At 39.6% G+C, this 23,954-nt stretch overlaps 1 protein-coding gene and 1 long non-coding RNA gene across 2 annotated transcripts in view; one reads left to right on the forward strand and one right to left on the reverse strand.

The window, feature by feature from the left end:
* LOC133220862 (bifunctional heparan sulfate N-deacetylase/N-sulfotransferase 4) overlaps positions 1-23,954 on the forward strand; it is a 99,899-nt gene that overhangs the window by 66,804 nt on the left and 9,141 nt on the right. Inside the window, exons 6-10 of the mRNA XM_061369265.1 lie at positions 1,595-1,723; positions 18,418-18,600; positions 20,263-20,359; positions 21,496-21,619; positions 23,173-23,347. Of these exons, the coding sequence (XP_061225249.1) occupies positions 1,595-1,723; positions 18,418-18,600; positions 20,263-20,359; positions 21,496-21,619; positions 23,173-23,347 (708 nt within the window). The remainder of the gene's footprint in view (positions 1-1,594; positions 1,724-18,417; positions 18,601-20,262; positions 20,360-21,495; positions 21,620-23,172; positions 23,348-23,954) is intronic.
* On the reverse strand, positions 18,516-23,554 carry LOC133220865 (uncharacterized). The gene is made up of 3 exons (XR_009727798.1): positions 23,441-23,554; positions 20,999-21,087; positions 18,516-18,661 (listed from the first exon to the last, which is right to left on the reverse strand). It is a non-coding gene; the product is annotated as an uncharacterized LOC133220865 (long non-coding RNA).

Genomic DNA, 23,954 nt, shown 5'->3' on the forward strand with positions numbered 1-23,954 from the left:
CAAGTTTTACAGCAATCATTAAAATTCTCTGTGACCAAGGATTTGAAAGGATGCAACATAGTGTATTTATTATGCAGCTACTTTAAAAAAAATTAAAAAAAAATCACACAACTCAGGCAACTGCAAATGTAAACCTCAGAAACTGAATGTACTTGTAGTTCCATCAACTACCAACTGAGTTATAAATGCATATTTTGAAATTCATTAAACTGCCTAAGACCTATGTTTCAAGTTCTGGTTCATCTTTATGCATGAAAGGATTAGGAACCCACCAGCTGGGAAGGAAGGTGAGCAGTTGTGAGCAATCTCCTCCACCAAGTATAACACTTCCCCAAGGCTGAGAATTTTCTGAGCTTTGCCTTGGAAACTCCCAGAGACAGGGTCCAGAGACGTGATCAACTCCTCCAGACCATCCATTTGTGTGAGAAGGGAAAAGGTTCCTCACATACATGCTTCAGCTGCATGAAAGGCAGGAAAATGTACAAAATTATTTGGCCTGACTTACCAGCCAGCTGCAGCCCTATAGCTGGTAAAACACAAGAACTGAATATGCATAACTGCAGTCCCAGGATGCTTATAGCCCCAGCTGACTTGAATATTGCCTATGCATCCAAAATCAAAATTGTGATTCCCTGAATAAGACAAAAGGAACTTCTTAATCAAAACCAAGAAGTTACTGCACAGAGCCCCTGTTGGAATTACTGTTGGAATGGTCTCAAATTCAGCTGTGCATTTACACGTGTATGAAAACGGTCTGCTCAGAGTGGGCTTTTTTGTCCTTTTAACTGAGGATGAATGAAAACACTGACTGGAGGGAAACCGAAGGCCTTCCCCAGGTGAATTATGTCTCTGAAGGGATTAGGCAATACCTGTAAGCCCTGACAGTTGCTGTCTTTACTTGACCACAACCCTTTGATAGTACCCAGGTACTAATGTAACCAACCCATCTAGCTCTCCACGACAAATTTCTTTTCAGAGGCAGGCAGCCTCTCAGTTCCTGAGGTGATGGGAAGCTGGCCTGGAGCTGCTCTCACACAAGCATCCCACCATTCCTGTACACAAACACATTCCTTTCACAAACAGGAATGAGGGCTCAGTATGGTTTCCAAGACTGAGGAAAGTATGAATAAACACGTCTTCCGTGGTCTGCAGCCCTGAATACAAATTCAGTTCATTATCTCAAGAACAGTAAGATGAGTGGCCTGAGATAGCAAAGATGACCAGGAAGTACTATTTATCTTCAAATAAACTAATCTTGCTGAGGGAAAGGGGTTTGGCTTTTTGTTTTCTTCCTCTTGCACAAGCCAGGAAACAAACACAATGAGTTCATGAGCTCAATAAGAGTCTGCATGAAACCTCAACACGTGTGTCTCAGCTTTTCAGACCTGGCATCTTGAAATTTCCACATCTCCAGGGTCATGCTTTTTTACCACAAGAGCACAGAAGACCCAGAGGAGACCACAAATAGCCACGTCAGAGGCAGAAAGGGTTGCAGCTTTGTTTCCTTGAGTTGATGGAGGGATTCGGGTGGCTGTGCCAGGTTAAGTTTGCAAAAGAAGTTAATGTCACAATGGCGCTGTTATTCTGTTCTCAGGTGCTCCCTCGACAGACCTGTGGCCTTTTCACTCATACCATTTTTTACAAGGAATATCCTGGGGGTCCTCAAGAGCTGGACAAAAGTATCCAAGGAGGTGAACTCTTTCTCACCATTCTCCTGAATCCTGTAGGTACCTTCTTTTGCTATTTTTTGGACAAAGTGACAAACAGGGAGGAGGGAGACAAAGAGGGAGGAAGGGAAGGAGATCAGTTTTCCTTAATCTTGTTTGGGAAATAAAAACCGAGACCACCTGCTCAGAGGTAGCAAGCAATTTAAGAGGAAAGGAGTGAAACGTGTTCTGCTAATTTCTAACTACACTTGTATGCAATAAGTTACTGGAAACTGCATTAATTTCAGCTCCATCCTGTTTCCCAACCTCAAATTAGGTCCCTATGAGAGAAGAATGCACTGACTTGTCTGAGACTGAAAAAAATTGAGGGTAGAAAAAGACTCAGTGATTTTATTCTGATTTTCCTTTTTTCCATATGCTTGGGTCTTCAGGCACTCCTGATAGAACTCAATAGAACCCCGGGCCCAGGCCTGATACCATTTCCCTACCACTGGCTCTTCAAAATAGGTTTTGTGAAGCTAAAAAAACAACCCAACAGTACTTAACCTTCTAAGGAACTCTTGCTTTGCTCAGCGCAGCATTTCTTTTGCTCTGTCAACATTACATGATCCCTAAACTATATATATGTATGTATGTGTGCACATGTTAAAAAAAACCTATGTATGTACAAGCACCCACGTGTGTGTGTATGTATATAGAAGTTTTAATGAAAAGTGTCACAGACTTTATGGATGACTTTCAGAACTATCACTCAATTCAGTCTCAGCTAATACAGCGATCTGAACTGTGCTGTGTTAATATAAACATGCACAAATATGACAATATGATGTAGTAGGGCTTATCCAGGATCAAGGAGGAAAGCTAATGCTACATTTAGATATATATATATATGCTATACTTTGAAGTCACATTTCTCTTGATGTGAACAACAGTCTGGTGCCATTTAAAACAGCAGCCTAGAGGTGGAAGGAAAAAGAATTAGAACAAAAAAAAATTATACATCAATTATTCTTTTTCATTGTCCTGACTTCATCCTGTCCCACCCCAACAAGCTGTACCACTCACAAAACACCCTGTGTCTTGCCAGGTGGCCTAATTTTCAGTGGTTTTAAATTGCTGTACTCATGGACTTCTCTGCAGAGTTAAAGAAACTTCAGGTAGAGATGACTCTCAAATCCAGGTCACTTTTATTTAGCGACCTAAATATAGATTTTGGTATTATATAATTAAATGCTTATAGGTGAACTTTGGCTGGGGAGTCAAGTTGGTTTCTGACTCAAAGAACCAGTGAACTTTAAGAAATGGGACATTTCAATTAGGATTTTTTCTGTACCATACACATGACACCTAATTTGAGAATAAAACCTGTCTCTGTTCTTTATCCTGTCTTTCCATGGCCTGCAGTCCTCTCAGGCTGGCTTTTCTTCCCATAGTTTTCTTAAGTGTAACTTGGCTCAACTCTGTCCTGGGATGCTGCTGGAATTTATCCTTACCTTTATCACATTATCATTATCTTTGACCAATAGCTGTGTACTTTTCACTTATCCAAATTTTTCCTCAGACTTAGGCAGTGCAGCAATCTGTAGCAGAGTGTGTTCTTACTCCACAAGAGATACTTTGAGTAGCCACAGTTCCTCAATTACTCACATTGTCTAAGGCTGTAAGCATGCTGACTTCTTTCCCTCCAGCTAGTCTTTTCTCTCATGTCAGGTTTTTCTTCCTGATAGTCACAAGCTCATAATTGCTTATTAGAAATCTCAACTTTTCAAACTTTTCACCAATTTTGTCTAAATGTTCTTTCCAAAGCCAGGCTGAGGCTATGGAGAAGGGTAGCCCTTCAATTAGTCTAAAATTTAAAGGCTGCTACTGAACTCTGAACAAAATCAGATAGCCTATGTCATCACTTACTACACTTTCCACAATCTGTTATCCTGGGCACTCCAGGCAGCTCCCCAGAGGACCAAGCTTATAGGGGCTGGAGCACCTTCCTTCTGGGAGCTCTAATAGCTCCAGCTCCTTGTGCCAGCCCCACAGGAGGTTTCCTTCAGCCAGGCCCAATTGCTTCTCCCAGAAAAGAGCCAAATCCCTCCCTAGGCAGGTCTTGCAGAGCAGGTGGGTGCTCTTGTTGTCCTGCTGAGCATGGCACAAAGAATGCTTGAGAATAGCATCTCTACCATCTGCATTTTAGGTTACAGGAGTGATGCAGCAGAAACAGGACCTTTCCTAGGAAGGCAATATATAACAGCCAGCAAAGCATGCCAGATTTAATCATGCATCTGTGGTACTCACGACAGTTATCTTCCAAAGAAAAGGAGAGGAGGAAGAGGGAGGGAGATCTTCTTTGATTTTCTGCAGTACATTAAGTCATTGCTTTGACCAAACTAGGTTCCAATAACTTGAGAGTACAATATATATTATTGGGTGGTACTTGAACAGCTTTTCTACACTGTTAATGTTTGATTCCCCCTTCCCACTTTTATGATTTTCTACCTTTACCTCATCAAACTTGATATTTTACTGAGCTAAGAGACACAAGTGAAATACTGACACATGCTTCCCTAACACAGTTAAGCACGAATCTGTTTTAACATAAGTGCTTATTCAAACAGGAAGAAACAATTTAATCCTGTGTGAGCTGAAGTAAGAAATACCACAAAACCCCACCATCATTCAAGTCAGGTTGGCAAACTATCCTACGAAATATGCACTGACTGACAACAGTAAAGGCAAAATCTAGCCTTATCTCAGATGGAAACTAGTGTGAGTAGAAAATAAAATCTTCTACATTCAGACACCCTTTTTCTTCTGTTAAATACCAAGTTTGGAGAGCACACAACAAGCAAATGGGAAGACTTCTATTCAGTGTAAGAAAAGGCAAAGTGTTTTGGTGGTTAATTTGAAGAATCTTACAGATCAGTATCTAAAATCTATGGTATCTTCTTAAAAGGATCAATAGAGTGCCGATTCCATTGGCCAATCAGAAATTCAGTTAAATAAAACAGTATGCTTTGAATGCTATGTGGTCTCCCATTTGGCAGCAGTACATACTGCAATAGCAAGAAGAAACTTCCCATCTTATAACCCTGGAAGCTCTTCACTCATTAATAAGCTTCCTTAGTATTTAGATATCAACATGTGCAGTTCCGGGGATTACCGTGAGCAGTTCAACATAAGCCAGCGTGTGCTCTCCAAATGGATCATGGAAAAGAACAACTGTCCAGAACAAAAAGGCTTTTTCAAAACCATAATTTAAAATGTTGTTGTTGAGTCCTATTGAACAAGATGCCTAATGTAGTCCATGGATAGAAAACATACCCATAAAATAGAATCTTAACCGGAATGCGCCATACCCCCCCCATAAAGGCTGCTTTATACATTGTTACCGTTATCCTACTTCATGTTTTGCAGGACAGGGATTGCCTGTACCGTTGTTTGTTTTTGCATTATTGACATTGTTGAAAAAAAATTTTCATTTACTCTTTAAAAACACGGACCAGTGTCCTGGTGTGGAGGAGATTTGCAAAAATAGCTTCTCTTAATTCTACTCCATGTAGTTGCATAAGCTCTCCTGCTCAGTGGCTCTGGTGTCAAGTGGGTGTGTGAACTTGCCACTGGCATCAGTGTGTGTTCTGTGCACACAAGCTGGGGCAAGGGGAACCCCTCCACACACCCACAGAGCTGCCAGGCTCCCACAACAGCTGAAGTGACATACAAATTAGGTGTGTAATTACCAGAAAAGATCATATTCCAGAGCCCAAGATTGTGTTAGATATCAACTTATGCAGCTCGTTACCTGCCCAGTGGTGTGCAATGCTGTTTACTACCGTGCTTGGTTTGAAAAGCACAGGTGCAACAACAAAAAAACCAACCAAACAAAAGGAGTATCTGGTTTCACAGAACCTTTTCTACAACTAGAGGTAGATGGTTTCCCCATAAAAATTAGCTAACTCATAAATAATTGCTAATACACTTTATAAACTAGAAATAAAGTGAGCTGTGCAGTTCAATGACATTTTCCCAAAGCAGCCAAAGTAAGGGATGGTCTCCCACATATTGCACAACTGCCTCTTTGTTCCTGGCTTCTCTTTTGCAGGCAGCTGCCTAGTTTCCTCCAAATCAAAACCCTGGGCCTGGATTTTGAGAGTGGTTTACTTTAGGGTCTGCTCCCAAAAGCTAGTCTGGACAAGGGTGCTTTGGCTTTGAGTCTCTGCAGACCTCCAACACCATTTGCAGCAAGCTCTCAATTCTTATGTTTTCTTATTTTTTCAGTCCATGTCCTTGAGTGTGCAGTATGTTGTTATTGATTGATTGATGGCCTGGCTTCGCGAGCAAAGATTTGGGTTGTTGCTAGTGTCATGCCTAAAAACATCCCTTAAAAGCAACAAGATAGCTCTCTCACTATTTCAGACACTTAAAAGCAGAAATGCAAAATAATTGGTATATTTTTGAGCCATAAGTCCAGAAACACCATGTGGTTGAAGCAATGTAAGCATGAATTTACTCCACGAATGGATGAAGAGGAGTAGCACACTCCACATCTCATATCCCCACCTACACACAAAGCATCATTGCTGCAAAGTATCTCCTACTGCCACATGGAAGTTACCAAAGCTGTTGGAGCACTAAAACCAAAAGGCTTCTCTCACTTTCAGTTTGCCTCATTGAAGATACATCTACATGAACCTGTTGCTTATTAAGAAGCAAACTAACAACACTAGCTAAAAAAGTGCAGAGGTGCCATATTCACCCTCTGCTAAACAGAGCAGAGAGAACACACACACACTTGAACACAGTCTTGTTCAGACTGTTTCAAATTTTAAAAATAATCATGGTGCATTGATTAAAATCAGCACACTATCACCATCTGCTGTGGATTCCAGCCCTTCAATTGTCTGAAAGCAAACTAAAAGTCAGCTATTTCTGGTCTTCTAGCTTAAGATGTCAGGGGCAAAGAAACAGAAACCTGAAAGGTTGTGAATAAGTGGTGATACAAGCTGATGAACAGATTCTAGCACAAAAAGCAAAAAATGAACTAAAAAACCAACAACAGCAAACACCTCCCCCCAAAAATAATTTAAAAAAACCAAAAAACAAAACCACCCCACCACCAAAAAGCCAAAAAAAAAAAAAACAAACCCCAACAACTAAAGCACAACAGAACCAAAGTCAACACTTGCAGGAGGACTTGTGCTGGCTTTTCAACCATACAACTCCCAACCTAAGGCATTCTCTGCATTGGCATCAATACATTTAATAAGTCAATAACATTCAACTGAACCATCCCCCAGCAGAGTTAAAAAAAAACAAGTAATACATCATGGTTCCTTTCATCACATGAATGAAAAAGACTTGCCCAAATGATGTAGCTGAGGGTTTCCAGGCGCAAAGCAGGGACATGATTTGTAGTCGTGTATATAACAGAATTTGGGAAGTGAAGATGGGTTGCAAATGGCAGTACAAAGAAGTTTATGCTTCCTTAGGCTGTCATGACATACATTTATAAGTCTTTTATCGCATCCTCCCAAACAACTACAAGTAAGAGCACAACTTAAACAATCAAGTTTTGATTAACCTTTTCTTCAATTAGTTTGATTACTGGAGCACATTTCAAGCATAATTAAACGTGGGGAAGCAAATTTGCTAAATAGGAATAATGTATCAGATAAGAATTTTTTCACAACTAAGGTAGGGTCAGACTAGTGTAGGGTCAGACTGTAACTCAACAATAATCGCAAGCAGTAACATGGACATTGCAGTACATCAATTGCAACATTATTTCCTCCGTGAGTATGCATATTCCATGTACTTCATATGTGGGAAGTTCACAATGTGGCCTCGGCAGGGAGCATGTGGGAGATAATGAAGATTTTGCTTCAGGTAAGGAACCTGCAACTAAATCTGCTAGCTTTTCTGGACTGTGTAAATCATGCCACCAATGAAGTCTACTGGCAAATTCTCTTTTTTTCCCCTCCTGTGCTTTAGCAAGCAGGTGGTTTACACAAATCCTACTTGTTATTCAGTATTGAATTAGCAATTTCAGCAACTGTATTACAAATAAATATCAAGCTCATATACCAATAATGTCTGCACTTCCATGAAACAATACCACATAAATGGTTATATTAGGAAATCCCAAGTGACACTGCATCAGGATAAAGAGTTTGCAAAAAGATTGTCAAGGGGATCCTCCAATGCTTTTTGGTTTTAAATGGCTTCTACTGAATCCCCTGTGGCTGAGCAAGACAGTTTCTTATTTATGAATCCTAAAGATGAGTCATGTCTGGCAGAAATGATTTAGTAGTATGCATAGGAGGGGTAAATTCCACCAAGACAGACAGAAAACAGACCAACTTTTCTTTGAGTTTTAATGAGGGCTAGAGGAATCCCAGCCATCCCTCTCCAGGACCCAGCTAATGCAGAAAACTGTTCAAGTCTAGATTCTGGGGCTTATTCTTTGCATAAACACTTCAAAGCAAAACTCATTAAAGTTAGTGGAAAAAGTCTCAACAGAGTGCAACTCCTTGAAAAGTTATCAATCTAGCTCTCCCTGAAGGGTTACGTTCATTTGGAGGCTTAGAACAGTAACAAGGAGCTTCAGTTGTATTTACAGATAAGAGCAATACATATACAGTTTGGGGCAGAAAATGAGGCATTACTGTACTCTTGGAGTTTTCGTTTACTATTTTATACAAGAAAAATGAAATGCTCAACTGAAATACTTTTTCTCCTTGCCCAACCAAAGGCAGATGTTCAATCAGTGCTATGTTATCATATATTATTATATATCATAGACTTTATTTACTTTGTAGTTTGACAAACAACATCACTAAATCCTTATTAGGACAGAACTCCTAAAGGTCATAGCGTTAGCACTGCCCTGTCAGTTGTGAAAATAAAGCAGAAAAATTATCACCTTCTGTAGAAACAAGCAAGGGAAGAGAAAAAAAAAGATAAAGATTTCAAACTTCAGTCAATCATAAATGTAAAAAAAGTTGTATAAAACTGCTCTGTGCCTAATCTAATTCTGATACTAAAATAAAACTTTTTGCAAGACTGTTACCCCTGTGCTGCGCCAGCATGTATGCCTGCATGAACTGTAGCTGGATCTTAAAACCAGACACTACACTACTATTTAAGAAAGTATGTTGTTACTTAAGATATATCTTCAAAACCAGGAATTTAATACCAAAGTGCACTAGAGGGGAAGAATACCAGGTCCTCAGCCTGAAGGTGACACTGCCCAGACACGGAAATACGAGCAAAAATGCTCTGTCTCTGACCAGCATTTAGCAGCCCAATCCCTTGTGAAGAAAATATTTAGGTTTTCTGCAGTTGTGCAGCATTCTAGTGCTTCCACGCATAAAACAGAGTCAGTTTAAGACTTGCAAAATTTATTTGCTTTTTAAACAATTTTGAACTGCATTATTTCTTTCTCTCTCTCCCTGAAGCTTGCCAATTCTTTACAAGCTTTTTGCAGTGCTCTGAGCTGCTTCCAAATATATTTTTTTAATGTTTACTTCCTTGGGTTATATAACTTTAAAAAATTGTATAGCACCCCAAGGACTTCAACATGTCAGTCATTTTCAGCACGTTTAACATTCCGATCCTCATTATTTTCTTAACTTAGTTGTCCTTTAAATAAGTAAGTGTCTCCATTTCCAGAATGTAATTGTAAAATGTCCCTTCCTCTTTGCTCCCTTCACCAGGGCTGTGCAACATTCCTTTTCTTTGCCCCTTACCAGGAACAAACAGGGAGAGGGAGGTGAAGTGAACAAAAGGGATGAACAAGGCAAATCCTTTCCTTTGTTTCAAAATGAAACATATGAAAATTTATAATTAAGGAACCCCAAAGTGTTCAGAACATACAGATCCCAAACTGAAATACTTTAATCAGAAAAATCAGATTTCTCATATGAAAAGTTAGGGAACTCCACTGGATTTTAAATTTAAGGAGGATTTTCCACATCCAAATGTCAAGCTCAAAACTAAGTGGGTTCCGTCCATGTTCTCTGACTGTTGCCCTTCACTCAGTCTCCTGAGAAATGCTCTGATATATTTAAAGCATGCTCTTACAAATTGTTTCACATATTACATCCTCAGCATCCTCGAGGTCTTCCAGTATCTCTTTTCTACTTCATCTCCTTTACTCCCCTGCTTCACAGACAATAAAGAACAGTCATAAACATCTAATAGTCAAGATAAGCTATTAAATACAGCCCTAAATATTATTGCCCCTACAAAGAGTGAGTCATTTCTCGAAAAAAAAAAACAAAAACACAACAAAACAAAACAAAAAACCCTTTTTGAACCAGAGAGCTTTTTAACCCAGCAAGGGACAGCAAAACAGGAACCTCAGTCAAACACAAATGCAAATATAAGTGCATCAGGCTTTAGAAGAACCAGTAAGATCCACTTGCTCAGTTGAGCAGTCAGTTAATTGCAGTGCCCTTCCAATTACAATTCAAAGAAATAGTAATTTGTAATAGTATTACAAAGAAATAGTAATAAATGGCTGTGTGTCAACAAGAGGGTTACTGAGTAAAGGGAAAAAGAACCTCTTACCTTCAAGCACACACCACAGGATAATTTAGTAAAGTGTCAGGAGCAAGTCTTAAAGGTAAAAATGAGCTGACTCAGAATTCTCTGATTATTGAAAATGAATCCTTAATAGAAGTAAATGGACAAGAACAAAATTTCCTTGCTGTGTCTGCTATTCAAAATTAATTGGAAAATGGCTGATTTGAGAATATTATATCCTCTAGTGAACTGAAAATGTTGCAGGTTTGGTTTTGTTTTTATCCTTAAAAAAAACAAGCATGAAGAATTAAATTAACTCTGAGGATTGTTTGCTCCGAGTAGGCCAACAAAATGGCTTAATTAATCATCATTTATGAACGCTCTATAACACAGAGCAGTCAGCTCTTCATAAAACTGTTAGAATATCAACATGAGAGTAGAACACTTATAAAAGCAAATGATAAATTTCCTGTAGCTCCAATCTATAGCAGCTTGCCTGGCATTTCTTTCTTTGCCATCTAAAAGGAAGTATCCTGCTGAAAACCCTTATTCAGTATGTATAAGAGATCTCAGTTTGAATGGGATGCCTTAAGTTCTACAACTCTTTGTGCTGTGCTGGGCCCTAGGCAGTAATGGCCACAGGGAATATCAATATCGCTCCAAGAGACTTTACCTCCCTCTACCTGGAGACTACAAAGTGCCACATTAACGATAATAGACATAATTCGCTCCATTATTCAAAACAGTTAGAAACGTATCTTATTTCAGCACATCTATAAAAAGGAACATCAGAGATGTCTGCTTATCCAAAGTAATGATCATTTTGACCATTATTTGCCATCAGCAGATAGGTGAGCATATTTCCGCCACAGTTCAGTAAGCTCAGAGGGTTATGTTTTAATTCACTGATTAGAAGGGTAAATAGAGAGAACGACGACTGAAGATCCAGCTAAAAAAAAAAAAACAACTTATTTAAGTCCTACTGAAGAGAATTGTATTGAACTCTAATCTGTGAAATACTGTGCTTCCTCTGGGAGCCCCCCAGCAACACATTAGACACCTGCAGCACTAAACCAAATGTTTTATTCCTAAACGTGGTCAGTCTGCCAACCTTGAAGTCCATGTTTACTTCAGAATTGGCTTCATTCTGCCTAGAAATATTGCCTTCCCTAGAACCCCCCAGAGTAGCCAGGGGACATCTCCAAGCTGCAAGATGACAAAATTTAACCCCTGGTCATAGTGGGTGAGAGCAATTTGACAGGGCATTCCCAGGTGACCCACAGTGTATATGCAAGGAGGCTCAAATCAAGCACACAGCTTGGCTCAAAAGCATTATTCATAAATATTTATCACCATAGTTAATAGCTGTTTGGCAGCCTGGCCGCTGCTGGCTCCCCTGGTTTAATGCTGACTGGTAGTTTACAGATTGCAGAGTGGAAACGTCTCCTCTTTTTATCCAGGAATTGCAGCCATATAGGTACTACATGTGTAGAGCAGGCTCTTAATTGTATGTCATCATATCCTCTATGATCTACATAACTAAGGCTTAATGTTGCTTAAAATACATGCACATCATATCTAGCTTTCTTCGAGCAAGGGAATGCTGTCCACTAAAATACAATTCAAACAGGAAGAAATTTCCTATTTTCCACTCATACAAATAAAAGGCCCCTTAGGATTATTTTGCAAATTCTGGAAAAGTAATAAGCTTTACTGCAAAGATATCTATTCTATGCTAAAAAGTGACCCCTCCTGTATTATTTGCAACATCTACATGCTACTAAACCATGTTCTTGTTTAATTAGATATCAGGCTTTTATGAACAAACACACACAAATAAGAGAGCAGCAGGTAAATACCATGCCTGTAAGACAGTGATACACAGGTACTGCCTATGGCACACCACTCCAAGGCACTGCAGAGGACGTAGGCTAATGCTGGCCTGTGGTGGCCACTTACCTGCCAGCTCAGGCCAGCTCTCCTTCCGCTGTGCTGGCGGTACTGTCAGCACAGTATCTGCCACATGAAGGACAGCAAGGGACACCTATCCCTACTGCAGTGCAGGAATAGAGAAAGCCTCATCATTTGCTGTGGATGCAGCCAGAGTGGAATTTAATTTGGCACAATAAACTGGTGCCAAGGACTACTCACATTATGCACTGGCACAAAATGATTGAAGCTGAAAATGATTTTTATTTGTAGAGGATTATGACTAAAGAGGTCGACAGCCTCAACCAATATTTAGTACTAGCTCAACAGAAGTTAAAAGGGAGCAGGCAACATGTACCCTCAAGGAAATGGGGCATTGATAGCTATCTCCTCATGCAAACTGCTCTGATCATCTTAAAAAACTGAAGACCAAAACCATCTGAGACTTCTCAGAGCTGGATCTTTGAAGATACTTTTATTATTCTGTCAGAAACAGTTGGCGTACAAATTTGACTTCAGGCAATAGTGCGCAAACCCTTTCTCATCTGGTTCATTTGTGTAATGTGAAGATGGGGTTATTCTCAAGTCTGAATTTTTTGTTGTTTCAGAGGAATTTTATAGTCTGAGGAAGTCTCTTCAATGGGAAAACACAGATGGCAACAAACCAAATTCCCATGTCATGAACTTCACTTAAAAATTAAAATATGTGCCTATAACAGGAGGACTGACTTGCTCTAGATTTCTGCAAAGCTTTCTTGGGGCCCACAGATGTAACTGGCAGCACCATATTTGCATAGAACTTGTTATACTTCGGTCACAATTGGATGTACCACTGATCACTTATACAAATGCAACAAATTAACAGGCATAAAACAATCCATTTTGTTTTTCCTCCCTAATGCAGCCACTCACTGACTGCAAAATGTCTTCATCAACAGCATTTAGTTTTTCACAGACTTTGAAAGTATGGCCTAACAGTAAAAAAACCCCACTTTTCTTAAATTCAGGTTAATATATATATATATATTTAATGAAGTAGAACCTCCTATGTGGCTTCCTTCATCTAGGACCTTCTGCACCAGGGGTATCAAAGATGTATGTATCATGGGAAACAGTTACTGCGTTGGAATGTGGTCTTGATTTAGCCTTTATTTTAGAAGTGAGAATTGGGTAAATATTGGAAAATAAAAATAGATAATTTAACATACCAACTTTAGCCTCATAGGGAAAGGTACAAAGCACAGGATTTTTCTGTCAATAAAAAAGAATTCATTTAATCATACCAACTAAATAATGTAAAAGGAGAGTGTTCCTGGGTAAATGGGAAACAATTTTGCTCTTTGAATAGGGAATGTTAAAACAACATAGACATACTACAACATTTGTATGGCTGTCCCAGTGACACAATACTGATGATGGATTGCAGCTTCCCCTCCCATTGCTAGACACATGTAGAGTGGGATATTCCCAGTATAGACACTGTAATGAATATGGGCATAGGAAATATAACACCATTCAATATTTTTGTTTCCCCTTCAATCAAAGACAAAAGTGTTTCTTTCCAAACACTGTGTTTTTTTGCTTCTTGTAGAGATATCATGTTTCAAAAATATTTGATTATCCTGTCAAGAATACTAAAATATAAAAAAAAAATTTGCAGAGTGGAAATAGAGTAAAAGTGAAAAAAAGTGGTTTTCCAGCATATAAATTATTTTACTTCAGTAGCAGAGGAGTCATGAATATGAATATGAATAGTGCTGAATTCTAGAAAAACAATTTGTCATTATTAAAATTAGTGCTGTGTCAACACAAAAAACTCACAGCTTGCTTTTTGTGCTGCTGCACAACCAGCTGCATTAAGGGCTCAAGTGTTCTGGGGTTCATTATCAGTGAATGGGGCTCTGAATCATAAGGTACCAGACAAGTCTGTAATCCATAACAGAAGGCTGTTCAAGATGTGAAATATATTAAACACCTGAAACAGAAAGACGTATTTCTGTGGTCAGCCTAGCATAAGGCTGCTTGGTATTAGTAAATGAACACTTGACAGTTTTGCATTTCTTAGCTATGACATTCTATTTACACATTCAGAAACACAACATGCTGACATCTAGATCCAGTTATTAGAGGTTGCTCTTGGAGCAACTGTGCAACAGCATTTTCTGAGTACAATGGAAAAAGATGGAACAGCAAAATCCATTTTTCTGAGAGACATTCATGAAAGAGAGGAGCAGAGAAGAGCAGGAAATATGCTCCCACATTTCTACAAGAACAGGATGCTGCACCATGTATTTCCCAGTGTCTTTGGTTTGCACAAAGTTGAGCTACACTCCTGATTTACTTTGTATGTGTTAATTCTTCCCTTCTTGCAAATGTTATTTAAGAGGTGCAGAAGTGAGGAAAAAAGTTGTTAAAGACAGTGAACAACAAGTTCCTCTCAGAGACGCAGAATCCACACATAAGACTACCTCTGTTCCTGGCCTTTTCCAGCAATGGGGAAGGGCCAAAAGATGAGCAGAAGGAAAGGACCTAAAAGGGAACAATGATGCTATTTAATTATTGAAGGCTGAGTGAGGTAGAGCAAATCTATACATAAGTTTTGTAATTGATTTTTCAACTGCAAGTGTTAGATCAATGAAAAGGCGCAAGTTCAAATATCAACATATATGGGCCAATATTTGATTCCCAGTATCACATATTGGGTCATCTTAGTGACCTTAGTTGGGTTACACTTCAGCTGAAAGTGGGAGCTCTAACAGTCTTTTTTCCAGGAATTTCTGTTCTGGAATGTAGCCATATGGTATTCTCAAGGAGAAGCTGGAAGCTTTGTGCGATTTTCATAATTGTTTCAGTTCACTAGGATAAATGGCAAGGACATAGGTGGCTATGTAGCATAGGCTCCTGGGATCATAGATCAAACAGCCTTGTTTAGTATCAGCTCCTGTACAAACACACACAACTGCAGATTTACCTCAGGCTGGAGGGATTCACACACACAAAGGCAAATATGATTTCTAGTCTTAAAGGAGACCAGCATCCTAGTGGCCTCCAGAGACAGGTAGCTAACCTTTGTCCAAAAATGAGTGCTTTTAGTTAAGACTGTATTGAATTTGGCACTTATAGGAGGAAATAAACCTCTATTCTGCATTAATAGGTACATGGGGCTGTGGATCTGGAGAAAGTGCACTAACTGAGTAGAGAAGGCAGTTTTGGCACACTTCAAGCAGATCCAGCATTGTTTATATTCCAATAATTTTTTAAGCAAGCTTCTTATTTTCCTCTACTAAGATAACCTAGATTTCATTTCATGTATATGTCGCAAGCATGCAAATACAAATATTACATATAGAAAATTCTGTGTATATCTATCTATAATTTCTGGATGTAACTGATTCTAAAAAGCCCTGGAAGAAAGAACTAGATAGTAAAATTGTGTGATGACCCTGTCATTAGTTTACAGACAATCTCATATCACAGAGACCAATTGCCAAAGCTGATGAGATACCCCATCAGAACAAACTACAGCATCACTTGAACACTGCTGTCCTGCAGAGTGTCTGGGCTGGGCCTAGTTGGGGGAACAAACTAACACACAATTGACATTGCTTCCCATAACGTGCTTGCTATAAGCTGTGTAGTGACCACAAAGGGTTTTACTCAGTATATTTCTGCACATTTGTGTAACACAGATTGCTTATGCTAATTTAACCTCAAGAGTAATGCAAAGCACACAGAGCCCTGTCCCCAGCCTCAGGAACCTGATACAATTTATTGCCTCTGTAGGGCACCTTGCACAGAGCGGGATCCTGACTCCCTCTTGAAAGCATTATCCCACCTGGTGAAGTGCTACCTGCCTGTTTTCTTTTTGTCACAGAAAGTATAAAAGCAAAGCTCCTTCTCTTTTATTTGCCTGTTTTTCATAGAGCACTGCAAGAGGGGACAGTCACTGATTTTCAATGGTCTCCTCACTCTTGCCCCTAAGCCTGGTTCTGAAGCCCTTTTGGGCACCCCAAAAGAGCCCAGTAAAGCAGTGCAGCCCAGCACCACCCTCAAGGCATGCCACAGCAGCACTGTGCTAGCTCAGCACATTTCTAGACTATTGCATTTTCTATGGATTGAGGCATTGGCATGAAAACTAACATTTGTGTCTCTCCATGCTGTAAACATGCTGTTAATACCCATCTCCTATTATCTCAACTGATTCGGAGACAGATGGCAAAGAATTGGATGTGGTTTTATCCCATCTATTGTGCACCACATTTGGAGATTTTCACTTAAAAAAAAAAAAAAAATCAATGGAATAAAAGAAGTCAAGAGAGATGTCCCAGATCTTTTGACTCCATAAAGAGTGATCAATTGGAACCTTTGTATTGGGCTGCAGCTTAATGAAACTCTGAAAATAACCTAATATACATCTCCTATAAGTACCTTTTAACATTAAGAAAACCTCATTCTAATTCAAGTGTAAAGAAAGCATAAAGAGCAACTAGATCTACTTTCATACTTTATTTGCTGCAGTAATATTGAATTGCTGCAATAATATTAAATGTCATTGACAGACCCTCTACTACTTATAAAAAACACTTCTGAGACAAGATAATATTCTCTATCAACATTTCCTGTGTTTTACACCATTTTAAAACTGGGTTGCAGGAAGCATTTGTCATATCATGAAGAAGCTGAATTCTAAATTAAAAAGGACATGTTTGTATTGGTATTTTTTGGGGGGTGACGGAGAAGATCAGCAGACTGCAAGCCCAAAGAAAATTCACAGCCTTCCTTCTGTTTCTGGGGTACTACATATGGACCTGCCCAAAGTCTAGGGCAGTTTGAGTGTTCACTCCAGTTAAGTCAAACCCACAGAACACAGATCTTGCACAGTTGACAATCTTTGCTCAACAGAGGCTCAGTACAGAATGAAAGTGAGGAACAAATTACCTTTTGTGGAATAAAGTGGGCACAGGGTAAACACACTGCAGATGGGCCATAAGGGACACTTTGTCCTTCAGCTCCATCCATCTTCACCTTATAGAAGAATTAAAAGCCTTGTCAATAATTTAACAAACTAATGGCCATGATTTTAAACATTGTGGGCTAATGCTCTAAGCACCACATTGGCAGAGCAAGATGGTGAAAGTAGAAAGCATGTGGTTTTGCATTCCATGATTATTTTGAAAGTCAGGACACAGTATTTTTATCAGCAGCCTTTTCTTCTGCCAGAGCAAAACCCTGGGACCGCACACCAGCAAAAGTGTGCAACGACCTGCATTGTGTGTGCAACATTACCACTACGATGTCATTTCTTGATAACAGCGTAATTAAATTGCATTGTCATTGCGCATCCTATCTTAGGCCAATTCACTGAGTAGAAGAGTCAAGTAACAACACTCAGTCTGATAGTATATTCATAAAACTGAAAAATTACCATCTACAGAGAAATTAGGCCTTTGCAACTGCAAAACTGAGTTTAGTCACCCCATGTAAAGAAAATACTGGGAAATATATTCTTCATGTTATTCTTACAAATTGTCTTTATCCCTCTGAAATTATAAGATCTACAAAGCAGTGGCCACATACAGGAGAACCAGAGTAAGGCTGACAAAAAGGCAGCCTTATTGGCTTTAAGGAGAAGACCATGACAGTGATATTTAGCTGAGATACCATCATTCACAAAGGCTTGAAATCTTTACATTTCAGAACTTACCTACTTCCAGCTATGCCAATTTAAACAAATTAGCCAACCTTCATTCATAGGAGACACCGTATTAGTCAGATTTTCAGGTTAATTCCATAAATAGCAGCCCTGAAATTAAGCTTTGCCTACATGTCTGAAGAGCGGCTGTCTCCCTCAGATGTTCTGGAGTGCTGGGAATTCCTAACCGAGGGCTCACATTTGCCAGCGCCTCCCAGACACCTGCCCAGAGACGAGGAACAGCAAAGTAAACTTAAAGCATTCAATGAACAGTTTTTATGTTGTTTGTAAAAAGAACTCAAAACATAATATTGACAAAAATATCTCCAAGAGCGTCTCCTGAATACCACTCCATGGGGAGCTCTTGAGCAATACATCGCTTCAGGTAAGGGATTTTAAAGAGATAGTGCACATATGACAAGTTTGGAGATGTGACCCTCACAGAGAGGACAGGAAGTGCAACTAGTTTAACATTTTTATTGCCTTTTGGTTTGGGGGTGTGGGGTGTTTACAGGGTTTAGCAAACCTCTTGGAGCCCCTGTGCCCACCCTTCCATCCAGATGCTGCTATCTCCTGATACCCTGTAACTGAAAAGTTTCTCTTGCCTCCCAGATCAGCATCTTCATGACCCATTTGTCTAATTATGGGAACGACCGCCTGGGCTTATACACCTTTGTCAACTTGGCCAACTTTGTTAAAAGCTCAACTAACCTGAACCTGCAGACACTGCCCCCCGTTCAGCTGGCTCAGAAGTACTTTGAGCTCTTTCCAGAGCAGACAGACCCTCTCTGGCAGGTAATGTTACAACTTCTTCCTCCTCCAATTACAAGCCATTTGTTGAAATAAGAATCTTTTCCTATTAAAACAATAAAATAATCCCCCTTCACATTCAGGTACGTTATTTCTTCCTGCAGGCTACCTTAGATTATTTAAGTATTCTTGAGACGCCACTGCTTTTGACCAGAAATGGGTTAGCTTCCACTCCCCTTAACTCAGGCATGGTAAAAGCCCCTAATTGCCATTTATATGTGAGAAAGCTTCCCTTCCCATCCTCCCTGTTTGTAGTTCTGCTGATGCATTGCCTTGTGTTCACTAATTGTGTTGCACTACCCATACGATGCTCTCAGCCAGCCAGGTGTAAGAGATGCAGAGTCATTGGATCCCTCAATGGGAAATCACTAACATTGGATCACTGTAGCTACCAGGAGGGTTTCCTACCACCTGAAACCCCTTCAGTGGAACAGCAAGGAAAAGGGAGAGCCGGAGGGGTCAGCAGCAAACACAGAATGGGCAGCTCTGTTTAAGAATGAAGAGGGTTTTTGTATAGACTATATGTTTCAAATGTGATGCTTGTAACCTCCTTCAGCACTGTAATTACCTAATCATTGTTACAGATGTCTGGCTCTTCTCTTACTCAGAATATGATATGCCAAGCTGTGCTTTCAAATATGCAGGTATAAATTCAGAGAGACACCATGGAGATCTGGGCAGTTATTCTGGGCTTATCCTAGCAAAAAGGAGCAGAATTTTTCCCTGTTATTTTTGGTCCAGGTGCAAAAGAAGTCTAAATCTGTATTTCCACTGGCATCAGTGGAGCAGCAGCAATTCAGATCAGTTAATGATTTTCTCCATTGTATTTTGTTAACTTTATTCACTAGCAAAAAGTATCTTCTATTACCAGCCAATACTATGCAAAAACAGTATGCATGTGATAACTGCTTTAAGAAGTAGTCAATCCTAACTATTTCTGTGGCATCCTTTGTTCACACATTTTATTTTGCATTCATAGGTAGTAGGAAGATAAGGAGATTAATAATATCCCACATTTCTATTTTGTTCTTCCTTTTGGGTGTTTATGTAAATTAAAATTGGCACTAAGTTCCATATATCTGAAACCATTTTGTTACGTAAGAAAGTAATGCCTTGAAGCTATTCAGAGGTTTCCATTTTTACCTCAAATGAAAACTTGATTAAATCAATTTTTAATCTTTTTTTCTTATTTTTTTTTCTAATGAGTGAACTTAATAGTCAGTCATGCAAAACCATTACATATGCATTGATTCTTACCCAAAGAGACCACCTAGGTGCCTACAAACTCTGAGTTTATGAAATAAGCCTAGCTAATGGAAAGAAGGAAATGCAGTAGTCTCACAGGGTGTGGATTTTGACACCAATCCTTCCAGATGTGCACAACTGTGTAGCCTTACTGACTTCTCTGGGACCCCTGGAAGGGCTGGTCCTGGAAGATACCTGAGACTTTGGTCCCTGTGTACCTGAATGCTCCCATGGATGAGTACCAGCTCAATATCTGCCACGAGTAAACTCTTACGAGGAAATACGGGGTTTACTACCTAATGTAAGGCTCTGGCATTACTGCCTAACACTTCTCACTTGCAAAGACATGCAAACACATAGGATACCCCAGCATGATGTACACAATTGCATTTTCTTCTTCAGAATCCATGTGATGATAAACGACATAGGGATATTTGGTCAAGAAACAAAACTTGTGACCACCTACCCAAATTTCTGGTGATAGGACCCCAGAAAACAGGTAAGAAGTAATGAATTTGTAACCAAAGCTGGCCACCCAGTTTTGCACCTGTGTATTTGTGTCCTGTAAATTGAAGTCAACTCCCTGCCTTAGAAAGGGTTCACTTCCAATCCCTGTGGGATTCAGACACTAACTCCTCCACTGCCAACAGACAGGGACAACTGTTTGTATAGCAAAATTGCACTCACTTGACATAAAATGTTTCTGTCAGGCTGCCTTGTGCTAGGATTGCTATTAACTTCTTTGACAAATTATTTCAACATTGTTTAAGAACCTAACTGACAACAAATGTGCTTAACACCCTGCAGACCTCTGAGGCTCTCAGGGCATTATTTAAATTAAGCTACCAATTCCTTTTCCAAGATGGTGATTACTGTTGTGGACATACTACACAAAAAGGATGCGGAGGCAGGGAAATAATTGACTAATCCAAGATCATACAGAAATACTGTGACAGTGACAGAGACAGCAGGTTTTAATCCATAGTCCAATGACAGCTTGCATTGCATGAAAACATCGAAGTGCAATTTTAAAGAGACATTCTCCAAATTTTTGTTTACCACCATATAACATTTCCAGGTGTTTTTCTCAAACAAATAACGAATAAGTACTGTTACTGGGATTTGAAAGCATAATTACCACATACAGGCTTAGTAGCATTGAAACAGAATTTTTATTCCTCAGTAGCAGACCCCCAGGACAAATGCACAGAGGGCAAAAAGACAGTTCTGAAAGCAACAAAAACATAGTCCCACAGTTAGTGCTTTGGAGAAGTTTTGTGCAACATGAATAGTTTGAAAACAAAGATGTTCAGGCCGAATTGCCTCAGAGGTTTAAATAGTCAAGGAAGCAATGCCTTCAGCAGCAATATCAGGCTTGTATCACAGAGCAGAATTCAGGGTTTGGAAATGACAAAAGCTCAAAAAGCAGAAGAGTCTGCACATATCGCCCATCCCTCTGAAAGCCCCTTGTGCTTACACAGGCCTTTCATCAACAGGCAACTTCCTTATAAAAAGTAATCTAATTCTCCTGTATATCTCAGCATGCATTGATTTAAAGTACTTTATTGAATGAATAAAGTCAAAGGTGGGGATTTTTTTACTATTTCCTAATGGCATCTCTTTTTGTTGTTGTAGGAACAACAGCCCTTTATTTATTTCTTCTGATGCATCCTTCCATTATCAGCAATCTTCCTACTCCAAAAACTTTTGAAGAAGTTCAGTTCTTCAATGGAAACAACTATCACAAGGGAATTGACTGGTAAGAAGAATAACAAAAAAGAAGCATTCATTATTAGTACATGGTAAACCATAATGGAACAATTACAGGAGCATGTATGACATCAACACAATTACTGGATGAATTTGTTATGCTTGACATTATCAAACAAAAAGAAACTAATTTGTAATGATGGGACATTTAATCAAGTCTTTAATTTTGTTTAGATATCACAGTCACAATTTTCTTATTTTTTCATCAATGAACACAATGGACAGTTATGATGACTCTCTTCATGCTGAGTAACAACTCTTGTCTTTTCATAACTGTTTCTATACTGAATTATACTCTCTTTTTCCAAAAGTGGCTTTTCATGAAGTAACATTTGATTTGTGTCTTCTTGAGAAAAAAACAAATGTAGAGCATTTCAGCTGGTATTCCTATCACACTTTAAAATATTGCTTTTACTATTTATTTCTAAGAAAAGCATTTGTGTAAGGCTTTTTTTTCCACAGGGAACAGCAGTTCTCATCCTTGTGTGAAAGCCTAAATGTAAGATATATATCACACTCCACATTTTAACCTGGAGTAGTTTCCTTGCTGGCGTACAGCATGGAGAGTGTGTGGAGTGAACAGGCCTGACTGATATAAGCAGGCTGTGCCCAGTCACAGCACCAGCTGCTCAGGTCAAGGTGGCACAAACAGTAAAGGGAAAGAGAAATAAATGCTTGGTGTTTGTTGTTCCGTGCTACATAAAGAGGAAGTTCACCATGGCCATCCTACATTACATGTATAATACACGTGGTGAAGGAGTGGTGAGGGGGCAGCAGGGTGTCTCTCTTCTGCAGCCCCGTGTAACACGTAGAGGAAGAGGCCAGCCTTGGCCAGCCTCTTGGAGACTCCTTCTGCCAGGCGTCACCAAAACTGGCCTGCAGGTTCCAAAGTCAGTGGGGTCCCGGGCAGAGAGTGAGCCCTGCCTACTTTATTTCTATTGAAAGGACAAAAAACAGTGAGTCCCACCAAAACTGGAAGCCCCAGGGTGCTCAGTAAAATCAAAGGGACCCGAAAATACCTCCAGAGAAATTTCACCTTTTGTTTCATTTGATTTTTTCACCCTTTCAGTTGAACCTTCTTTTCCACTTTTAATTCTAATCAGTTTTAAGTGGAAAATACTATTCAAAGCCAAAATTCAAATTTTACATTCTGAAAATGTCTAAAAGGAAATATTTGCTGGCTCCAAAATGAAGTATTTTAACAATGTTAAAATTAAATGGTTGACATTTTGAAGCTTTTCCCATTTTCTTCTGCAGCTAAAACCAAATTCATTCCAAACTGATGAACTTCTTAGCAAAATCCCATCCACCAAAGGAAAAACCTAATTACCTGACTTCATGGAAGCTTTAACTATTACCAATACCATGTAAGAGCCAAGATGTCTTCCCCCTATTCCAGTTCTGGAATGAGCTGAGAAACTCAACTTTGTTTCTTGAGCATTACGTCTGAAAACCCACCTTTTCACCTACAAGGAAATGGGAAGCAGAGATATGACCCATTTTTCATTTTCGCTAATTCTAATGAGTTCCTTCATCTCCCAGGTATATGGATTTCTTCCCCACTCCTTCCAACACTACCACTGACCTTGTCTTCGAGAAAAGTGCCAACTATTTCCACTCTGAGGATGCTCCTAAGCGAGCTGCTTCCCTCATCCCCAAAGCCAAGATCATCACCATCCTCATTGACCCATCTGATCGGGCATATTCCTGGTACCAGGTATGCACCTTGCCTTTGAGAAATCAGCGGCAGGGGATGACGGCCAACATTTGTGGGAATTTGAGCAACCCCTTGAGCAAGAATTAGAGTTACCTAATTTGAACTCTGTAGAAGTGGAAGGATGCTGAGTGCCAGCTTTTGCAGTTGGCATCTGTGACACCAGTGTCATAAATGATGAAACTTCTCAGCACAGAGCTGCCACCAGCTGTAAACAAACAGTTTAATCTCAATTACAACTGACACTGCATCGAGGAAAAGCAGTGTGCCTCGCCCAGGGGAATACACGAGAGAAACAAGCATAGCCTAGCTAGAAAATCAGAGCTCTTCTCTTGATGCTGAGAATCTGGTACATCATCGCATCCTCCAGCATGTAAGTGAAGCTACATGGGGTGGTGTACATATGAATGCAGTGTCTCCTAAAGTTTCCATGGAGTTAAAAAGGTCTGTGCCTGGAGAACTGAGGTGGTTTTTTTTCCTCTCCTTGGAAAAAAAAGAAAGCCTGTTGTTTTTCTGAGGAAATTCTAGGAAGCACTTTATCTTTTACCAAGTGTCCTGGGTTCAGCTGTGTTTTTGACTTTCAGCCTGGGAACAAAAACCAGCAATGTTT

This window comes from Neopsephotus bourkii, unplaced genomic scaffold (assembly GCF_033783945.1).
Source record: "Neopsephotus bourkii isolate Nb327-2 ecotype Australia unplaced genomic scaffold, CSIRO-AGI_Nbou_v1 NB_1488, whole genome shotgun sequence".
NCBI lineage: Eukaryota > Metazoa > Chordata > Aves > Psittaciformes > Psittacidae > Neopsephotus > Neopsephotus bourkii.